The sequence below is a fragment of the Acipenser ruthenus genome, chromosome 16, assembly GCF_902713425.1.
Source record: "Acipenser ruthenus chromosome 16, fAciRut3.2 maternal haplotype, whole genome shotgun sequence".
Taxonomy (NCBI): Eukaryota; Metazoa; Chordata; class Actinopteri; order Acipenseriformes; family Acipenseridae; genus Acipenser; species Acipenser ruthenus.
This window is the reverse complement of record NC_081204.1, coordinates 1,230,049-1,239,391: the sequence shown is the minus strand read 5'-3', so window position 1 is coordinate 1,239,391 and position 9,343 is coordinate 1,230,049. Positions and strand designations below refer to the sequence as shown.

The following is a 9,343-nucleotide window of genomic DNA, read 5'->3' as shown; positions in this document are numbered from 1 at the left end:
CGAACCTTCCTGTGCACGCGGTGCGGCTGAGAGATCTGAGATAATAACTTGGGAACCGCTTGCCCGATGAATCTGATGAATCTTCATGGATATTTGATACAAAGCAGAAATATCTCTGAGGGGCTGGCAGCTCAGTGGCTGCTGAAGGCTGTATCTGAGGTGGCCCCTTGTCTGGTTTTGACTGCAGTGTGTGTTTCATGGTCCTGCCTCCTGCATTGTTTTATATGGGCGAGGGCTGATTTGTTTTTGTTAAATGTTTCGATTCTGACCCCCATGTCACACAATACAATAATCAGACTCCCAGTGTGTCAGAGCTGGGGGTAACTGTGCTGCTCACACTGGCTTTGGAATACTTGAACACACCGTTTGCACAGCTTATGGGAATGCAGACTAACCCTAACCCTAACCCTCCACCCCCTGAAACAACAGCCAAGGAGATTATCCTCTCACATCGCCATGCAAAAGCTTTTATCTCCAGCTTTTTCTCGCAAGAACCCTGTTTGTCAGCCAACATGTGTCCTGTAAACACACACACAGACACAACACAATAAGCCGTAAAATCACCTCCTCTCTAATTCTCTGAATTCCTTCACTCCCGGTCTCAGTTTAAACAGCTTGCTGCTCTTCATCCATCTCCTTTAATTGATGTTTCTCAGCTCTGTGCAGAAAGCTCCAGTCTAGAGACAGGCTGAGCAGATGACAGGCTCTCACTGGTAAGGAATCTGCAGGTCCGAGGGAAGGGGCAGATCGGGCAGATTTCAGGGTTAGGCGTTTGTTTTTTCTCTCTGTTTGTTTTTCTTGTCAAACTCAATCGACGAGCCAGTGGAGGGATTGCTGTGACAGTGGATGATCTATAAATATGTTGGAGATCGGAGTTCACACATTCTCCTCGCTTCTCCAATACAAACTCTACACAAAGTATTACCTTTCTGAACTGTACAAGCTGGGCACTCACGAGCACTGATGCTGCAGGGAAATGAAAAGCGACACTGTCAGTCCCAATCGCTGCTGCTGGTCACACATGCATTGTGGTCTCTCCAGCCAGCCCAGGGTTTGCCAATAAGGATGCCACAGTAATCTGATATATCAAATAATCGATTAATCATGACATCAATTGTTGTAATAATCGTATCACGTATATTTTGAAATTTCACAAAATATATTTATGTATTTATTGTTAAATGACCACGCTTGGTGTTTTTTGAAGGGCTGTATTTATGTATGTACAGTATGTATGTGTGTATTTCTTGTTAAATCACGACGCTTGGTGTTTTTTGAAGGGTGTTTAGTCCACACACCTACACTTAGGGTAAGAAGATTACATGGTGAGCTGCTGATTCTAATTGGGATCCTCTGTGAAGTGGCTCGGATTATCGGATTCGGGTTCCTTATTGAACTCTGGTTCTTTTGCTACCTGCACAGAAGTTTCTGTGATCGTTTATTTGCAACACCGCTGTGCACCTCTCTGTGAACAGAAACCAGAAATGAAATACAGTGCCTCTTCACAGATAGACACATGTTCCTATATATATAGATGACAATATGTTAATGCAACAGCACTAAAAATATCATGTAAAGTGTCAGGAGAGTGTTATAAAAATAACAGCGCCTTGTCTCTTTGTTGACACACACACACACACTGGAGCGTTTAAACATTTAAACAGGGCTGCAAAATTATTTGTGTGAAGGAGCGCTGCCAGGTTTAGAGGACTGGCTGGTTTCACAGTGTGTCTCTCTCTCTCGGGGGTGCCAGCCCCCCCGGCCAGCCTGTCTGCCCCGATCACAGGCCCGCGCATGTTCACACCAGGGCGCCAGCTCTCTGCCCTCGGTATTTATAGCGGCTCGCACCTTGTTAAAAAAACTAAAAAAAGAAAGCGAGCCGCCGCCATTCGAAGTTAAGAGGAGCCTTTTTAGTTTGCATTGGAACAGAAAGCACCAACAGACTCCCAGGAGCAGGCTTGTTATTTTGAGTGCCTGTGCTGTGGGAGCCCGAGGAATGCAGTGGAATGTGAGGCTGTGGTCTGCTGACTGTCAGGGCTCTGAGAGGTGCCTCTATTCTGCTGGGCAGTCGTGTCTTCACATGGTCCCAGACAGGGGCTCTGTCTCTTACAATGGGCTTCAATGGGGTGTTCCTGTATAATATATCACTCTAGAGCAGGGTGTCCAATCCCAGCCCTGGAGGGCCACTCCACTCCAGGTTTAACAGGTACAGTGAGATCATAACCACTTCAGGGTCTGGATGGAGGTTTCATTGGTTAAATTCAACCATTTAGAACAGGGTGGGAACAAAGACCAGGACTGGAAGAACCAGCCCTGATCCACAGGTAGTTAAATAATAAAACTCACACTAGAGATTCTAATTAAAAGAATGGATCCCGTGCTCCCTCGACATTCTACCATGCGATTATTCACCAGGGGAAATCATCCACAACTTCAAAAACACTCAATCACTGTTTAAGGCATAATACAATAATGAAATGCTTAGGTGTGGAAAACATGTTTTGTTTTTATTTTTCATAATTATAAATAAAATGTAAAATGTCATTCAGAAGAGTACAAGAACGCATGGCAGTATAGTGCAGTAGAACCCATTGTATCCAAAACGCCCTGCGGACAGGGAAAGGGCTCCTATGAGCCAGGCCTGGGATAAGGGGAGATTCAGATAAAGGGGGTCTCCGGTACATGGAATATCACTATACTCTCTGCTGTAAACTGGCCTGTACTGTAGAACCTTTTTTTAAAATGGACAGGGTGGTGGAGAAAGCTTTCAGAATCGGCAGAGGAAATCCCGGCTCTCTTGAGCGTTTCGCGGGCGCTGAAGAGTCAGAAGTCGACTGGTCTCGTTTTCATCTCCACCCTCTTGAAGGAGTATTTCTGCCGGCTCCTGTGGTCTGTTAGGATGTACCAGGTGCCCCAGTAGATGCCGTCGGTGAGGCCGCTGTAGCGCCCCCGGTGGTAGCGCCCGTTCAGGTTGGCTGCCAAGCAGGAGTCGAACCACCAGCCGGCCCCGTAGTATGAGCCGCAGCTCCCCGAGGGGTAGCTGTCATTGTCGCTGTCCGCGGTGCTGAACGGACGCCCGTCGTGGTTGTAGTGCTTACTGTAGCTCAGGGCATTGCCGGCATCCCCCGTGTACTCCCGCGCGGTCAGGCGATACCTGAGAGAGGGAGGGGGGAAGAGAACGCATTGGGTTATTTAACGCTGGAAAGACAGCTAAAAACGACCGGCGATACTTATTATTATTATTATCATTATTATACAGTAACACGCAAGACAAGCTGTTAAATAAATGTTGAATGTTATTTGCTACCGTTTATCCTGCAATTGAGTTTTTTGAAGTTCAGTATCATGCAGGGGAAGGTGTAGTTGATAGATATACAGATAGATAGATAGACAGACAGACATATATATACATAGCTATATAGACAGTGAACCTGTGAGTCTCATGCGCGACGCGGAATCTCCTGTAGGTGGCGTGGCGCTGCACCCCATACCAGTCCTGGAGCTCGATGCGCAACAGGCTGTGCCCGGCCCGTGTGAGGGAGTGCAGGGCCTCGTTCCCCAGCCAGTGCTCTCCCTGCAGCGGCCCGAAGCCCTGCCGGTACTCCTGCCACGTGCGGTTAAAATCCACCGAGCCATCCTGCCGTCGCTGGAACACCGTCCAACCCCCACCCGCTGTCAGCATGTCACAGGACGCCTGGGGAGAGGGGAGGGGAGAGGGGATTAACCAGAGAGGAAGACCCTGCCATCAGCATGTCACAGGACGCCTGGGGAGAGGGGAGGGGAGAGGGGATTAACCAGAGAGGAAGACCCTGCCATCAGCATGTCACAGGACTCCTGGGGAGAGGGGATTAACCAGAGAGGAAGACCCTGCCGTCAGCATGTCACAGGACATCTGGGGAGAGGGGAGAGGGGATTAACCAGAGAGGAAGACCCTGCCGTCAGCATGTCACAGGACGCCTGGGGAGAGGGGAGGGGAGAGGGGATTAACCAGAGAGGAAGACCCTGCCGTCAGCATGTCACAGGACGCCAGGGGAGAGAGGAGGGGAGAGGGGATTAACCAGAGAGGAAGACCCTGCCATCAGCATGTCACAGAACACCTGGGGAGGGGAGGGGAGAGAGGATTAACCAGAGAGGAAGACCCTGCCATCAGCATGTCACAGAACACCTGGGGAGGGGAGGGGAGAGAGGATTAACCAGAGAGGAAGACCCTGCCATCAGCATGTCACAGGACACCTGGGGAGGGGAGGGGAGAGAGGATTAACCAGAGAGGAAGACCCTGCCATCAGCATGTCACAGAACACCTGGGGAGAGGGGAGGGGAGAGGGGACTAATGAAGAGAGGAAGACCAGTGTAAAAAACCTGCAGCGAGTTTTATCAGTCACATCCCCATTGGAACCTGTAGATCTGCACTCAGACTGTCAACGACAAAGCATTCTGAATGTTTAAACCACAACAAGATCTACATAAACAGATTCAATACAATGCTATCAGCTTTTTGTCTGTTTTTTTTTTTAAATTTAGATTTAATGACTTAATATGTTTAATGTGGTTCTAAGTGTTCGGTGGCGACCTCTAATGGAGTTGAGGGTGTACTTCGCTCGCGGGTTTGATGCAGTGAAGAGTGAGTGACAAACACACTCTCAGCTTGAATAGAGGCAGCCACCAAACACTTAGAAACACACATTAGAAATGTTCACACACTAATCATCACTGCAGAACATAAGCAGATAGAAACGTCGAAAAGGGAAATAAATCGCTAAAAATTCAAATATTTCACATATTGATAAAGGCTCAGCTTCCCAGTTTCTAATCGTAATAAAGACCCTTCGTTATCGGACATTTCCTTGTGTGTCGAGTAGCCCTTACACTCAACTACCAGACGGTAAAGAGACTGAAGAGGGTTCACAGTGAGTGCTTCCCCCTGGTGGCGGGAGGCTGTATTACCTCGAAGGGCTGTTTGTCTGGGGTTGGCTGGATGGTGTAGATGCCATTCTCCCGGATCCCTTGCTTGTAGATTTCAGCGCAGTCTCGGGGGTACTGGCTCCCCTCCTCCTCTTCCTCCTCCTCTTCCTCCTCTCCCTCCCCCCCTGCATACTCCACTGCGAAATAAACAACACACATGACAACTGAGAACTGCATTAGACACGTAACGAACCCTACTGGACTTTGACAGCAATGCCAGCTAATCACACCCATCACGAGAATGCCAGTTAACTATTAAAAACATGAACCCCTTATAAAAGTGTCCCATAGTAAAAGCAGGGCTGAGTGGAATAAAGTATAACCATGGGAAAAGCACTGGGGTGAAACTGCAAAACTACTCTGCAGACTTGTTCAAGGGGTGCAGTAATACAAAATACAAAGTTTTGACCCTTTCTCAATGTCTTTGAGGAAAAGTATTTTTATTCCAGGCAGGAGCAGTTCCTATCCTATCCGTATCTGTCGTTCACACTGTTGCCGTGATCAAAGGAGAACACCCTGTCTGTGAAATACCTCTCAGGAATCTCAGATCCATTAGTGCTGAGAGGGAGAGGGACTGATAAAGAGTCTCGCTCTCTGACGCATTAACGCCCCCCCCCCCCCCCACACACACTCACACCACACACACACACACACACACACACGCACGCACACACACACACACACACGCACACACACACACACACACACACGCACACACACACGCGTGCGCACGCACACACACACACACACACACACACACACACACACACACACACACACCAGCAGGCACTCGGACTCTATGACTCCTTCCCTTCCTGATAACAAGCGTTTATCTCCGACCCTCCCCCTCAATTAGAGGCTCTCAGAGGACATTGCCTGCCTGGCCTGTCCTGATCTCCGAATCTCTCGCTCCCTCCTCCTCTCCCTCTCTCCTCCTCCCTCCTCTCCCTTTCTCTCTCCTGCAGTAATACATAGTTCACCTTTCTCCATCCACTGTGGACTAATCCCTTGAGAATATAAATTAGACCCTGATATTGATGTGATCCAGCCCTCTGAAATGTCTTTATAATATACAGTAGACCCTGATATTGATGTGATACAGCCCTCTGAAATGTCTTTATAATATACAGCACTAGACCCTGATATTGATGCGATACAGCCCTCTGAAATGTCTTTATAATATACAGCACTAGACCCTGATATTGATGCGATACAGCCCTCTGAAATGTCTTTATAATATACAGCACTAGACCCTGATATTGATGCGATACAGCCCTCTGAAATGTCTTTATAATATACAGCACTAGACCCTGATATTGATGCGATACAGCCCTCTGAAATGCCTTTATAATATACAGCACTAGACCCTGATATTGATGCGATCCAGCCCTCTGAAATGTCTTTATAATATACAGCACTAGACCCTGATATTGATGCGATACAGCCCTCTGAAATGCCTTTATAATATACAGCACTAGACCCTGATATTGATGCGATCCAGCCCTCTGAAATGTCTTTATAACATACAGTAGGCTCTGTCCCACCATCACACTGTGGATCTGTGTCTGTGTGACTGTGTGAGGTCCCAGCAGTGGCACAGCATGGCACTCACCTGTCTGTGAGGTTGCCCCGTCTGACTTGTGCTCTCTCAATGTATCTGAGGGTAAAGAACGAAACAGAAGCACATGTCAACTGTGCATCACTGAAGCACAGGTGACTGTTTCTGCTCGGCTGCTCTTGAAGAAGCATACAGGTATGAACTCATGTATTGCGTGTGTTAACCCAACAAGTGCAGACACAGCACTATGTAACCATTTCATGAACTAACCTTGTGTCAGATTCCAACTGACACAACCCTTCTGCACTTTTAATTAACAGACATGACCCTGTGAAGGTAGAATTCGGAGGAGCAGTCGGAGTATGGCAGTCTGTGCTGCTCCCTCTCACCTGGGGTTCCTGTGAGTAGCTGCAGCAGGTCCTCCCTCGCTGTCGGACTCGTCCCCTGACGCCCCCCTGCAAAGACAGCAACGCAGGCAGCGTTCAGTGCAAAGACAGCAACGCAGGCAGCGTTCAGTGCAAAGACAGCAACGCAGGCAGCGTTCAGTGCAAAGACAGCAACGCAGGCAGCGTTCAGTGCAAAGACAGCAACGCAGGCAGTGTTCAGTGCAAAGACAGCAACGCAGGCAGCGTTCAGTGCAAAGACAGCAACACAGGCAGCGTTCAGTGCAAAGACAGCAACACAGGCAGCGTTCAGGTAACTTTTTCTGGACGCTTATTAAGAGTTTGTCGGAGCTGACATTTTAAGGTCATTTTCAGCAAACAAAGCCAGTGTTCTCAGGTTTCTAATCACAATAGCACCCTGATTGGAGGACAGTGCTGTGTCAGTGTATGTGCACTGTGCTGTGCTCCCCCTGCACTGCGCTGTGCTCCCCCTGCACTGCATTGTGCTCCCCCTTCACTGCGCTGTGCTCCCCCTGCACTGCATTGTGCTCTCCCTGCACTGTGCTGTGCTCCCCCTGCACTGCGCTGTGCTCCCCCTGCACTGCATTGTGCTCCCCCTGCACTGCACTGTGCTCTCCCTCCCCCTGCACGGTGCTGTGCTCTCCCTGCACTGCACTGCTGTCCTGTACTGTGCTGCATCATCCATAAGTAGCAAACACAAATAGGGCAATATTTTTGCAGTGTGCGTGGTAGCCGGTTCTCTTACTAAAATGTACCACGATAAATTTGCACAGTCCTTTTACCTTTGTTTACCCTGGTCGGTACCTTTGTGCTTTATAATGGTTATCTATGCTTTAGCATGCTTTCATTATGCTTCAGTACACTTTGCTACGCTTCTGCCATGCTTCCGCTATGCTTTATTACACATGGTCAACTTTCATAAAGGTTACACTGGGAGACGCACTGCTACGTTTGCCTCTGTGTGTGCTGTATTATATCCCCTCTACTCACCCATCTGGGAGATGTGCTTCACAGCCTGGCTGCGACAGTCCAGGTCACACTCCCCCAGCACAGCCAGGACCAGAGCCAGCAGAGTGTCCAGCCTCCCCTCCTCCTCTCCCAGCCCCTGAACCCGGCTCTGCAGGGCTGAGACACTGCCCTCCAGCAGCTCCACGCGCTCCCAGAGACTGCGGGGCCTCCCCTGCCTGTCCCTCTCCTCCCGCGGAGTCTGTCTCAGCTCTTGGGGGTCTGGCAGCAACTGTACGGGGGTGTCAGGATGGGCAAGCACCCGAGCCCTGCAGCCCCCCTTCCCTGAGCCCTGACAGCCCACCTCGGGGGGCTCCGCAACCAGCCTCTCACGGCAGGATGGTCCCCCGCAGTCCTCCAGAGGCAGGCTCTGTCCAGCGCAGGCCAGCAGGAGACGGGACAGGAGGACGGCTGTCCATAGCAGCATCGTGTCCTTCACAGGAAAGGCGAGGGGTGTTTGAATCCTTCACCTTCAGACTCCCAGACTGTTACTCCGAGTGCTGGCCTGTGCAGTTCAGTTCCTGTGAACTGTCTCTTACAGGCAGTGCCTGCCTAACTGTGCTCCCTCTCACTGCTAGGCTGTTAATGGACAAGGCTATACAGCAAATCTGGCTCTGCTCACTGTGACTGATCGGCTCCTCTTGAAGAAGGCTGTGTGGTGCAGTCCAGATAAAGGTTGTCTCTCTCTGATCCGCAGCGTGTGATAAACCTGACCCCGTCCCCTCCCAGCCTGCCTGCGCACAGACACACAGAGAGAGACACAGAGACACAGAGACACAGAGACAGGCTCGCTCACTCTCCCACTCTCTCGCTCGCTCCCTGATTGAATGACTGAGGGGTTAACTCCCCTGAGTGTCTGGAGCTCTCCCCCCCTCCCTGACTGTCTCCCTCTTTCCTACCCCCCACTCACTCTCTCCCATTCTCTCCCCCCTCCCCCTCCCTCTCTCTCTCTCTCTCTCTCTCTCTCGCTCTCTCTCCCATTCCTCTGATCTCTCTCTCTCTCAGATCCTCTCTTTCTCATACTCCTAATCATACTGTTTAGCCATACCCTACTTCTCTCCCCCTCTCCCTCTCTTCCCCTCTCCTCCTCTCTCCCTCTCCGATCTACAGTAAAAGTTGCTCTTAACAAATCAAAAACCCATTTCAGTGATATGATCGATCGACTTGGGGAGCTGATAATAGGTTTGAGGAGGGGGGATGTTTAAAACGATAAGTTTATAACATGTATTCTGAAGTTTCAGATTGTGTTTGTGGGAGACTGCTTGTTAACAGAACACATAGTTCCACAGTTCTACTCAATAGCATACATGTCACAGAGGCAGGTAACTACTATAGCCTGCTAGTTAACCCACACTAGTCAAGGATACAGCCTGCTCAGCTCTCTGTGCCCCGCAACTGAGTGTACAACCCAGCG

General features: G+C 49.7%; 1 protein-coding gene across 1 annotated transcript; it reads right to left on the bottom strand.

The window, feature by feature from the left end:
* Positions 1–2,493: 2,493 nt before the first annotated feature.
* On the bottom strand, positions 2,494–8,731 carry LOC117412545 (ficolin-2). Its single transcript, XM_058989594.1, has 6 exons — positions 7,915–8,731; positions 6,910–6,975; positions 6,575–6,619; positions 4,945–5,099; positions 3,432–3,694; positions 2,494–3,154 (listed from the first exon to the last, which is right to left on the bottom strand). The coding sequence occupies exons 1-6, from the start codon at positions 8,354–8,356 to the stop codon at positions 2,824–2,826; spliced, it is 1,302 nt and encodes a 433-aa protein (XP_058845577.1). The 5' UTR covers positions 8,357–8,731; the 3' UTR covers positions 2,494–2,823.
* Between the last annotated feature and the right edge of the window lie 612 nt (positions 8,732–9,343).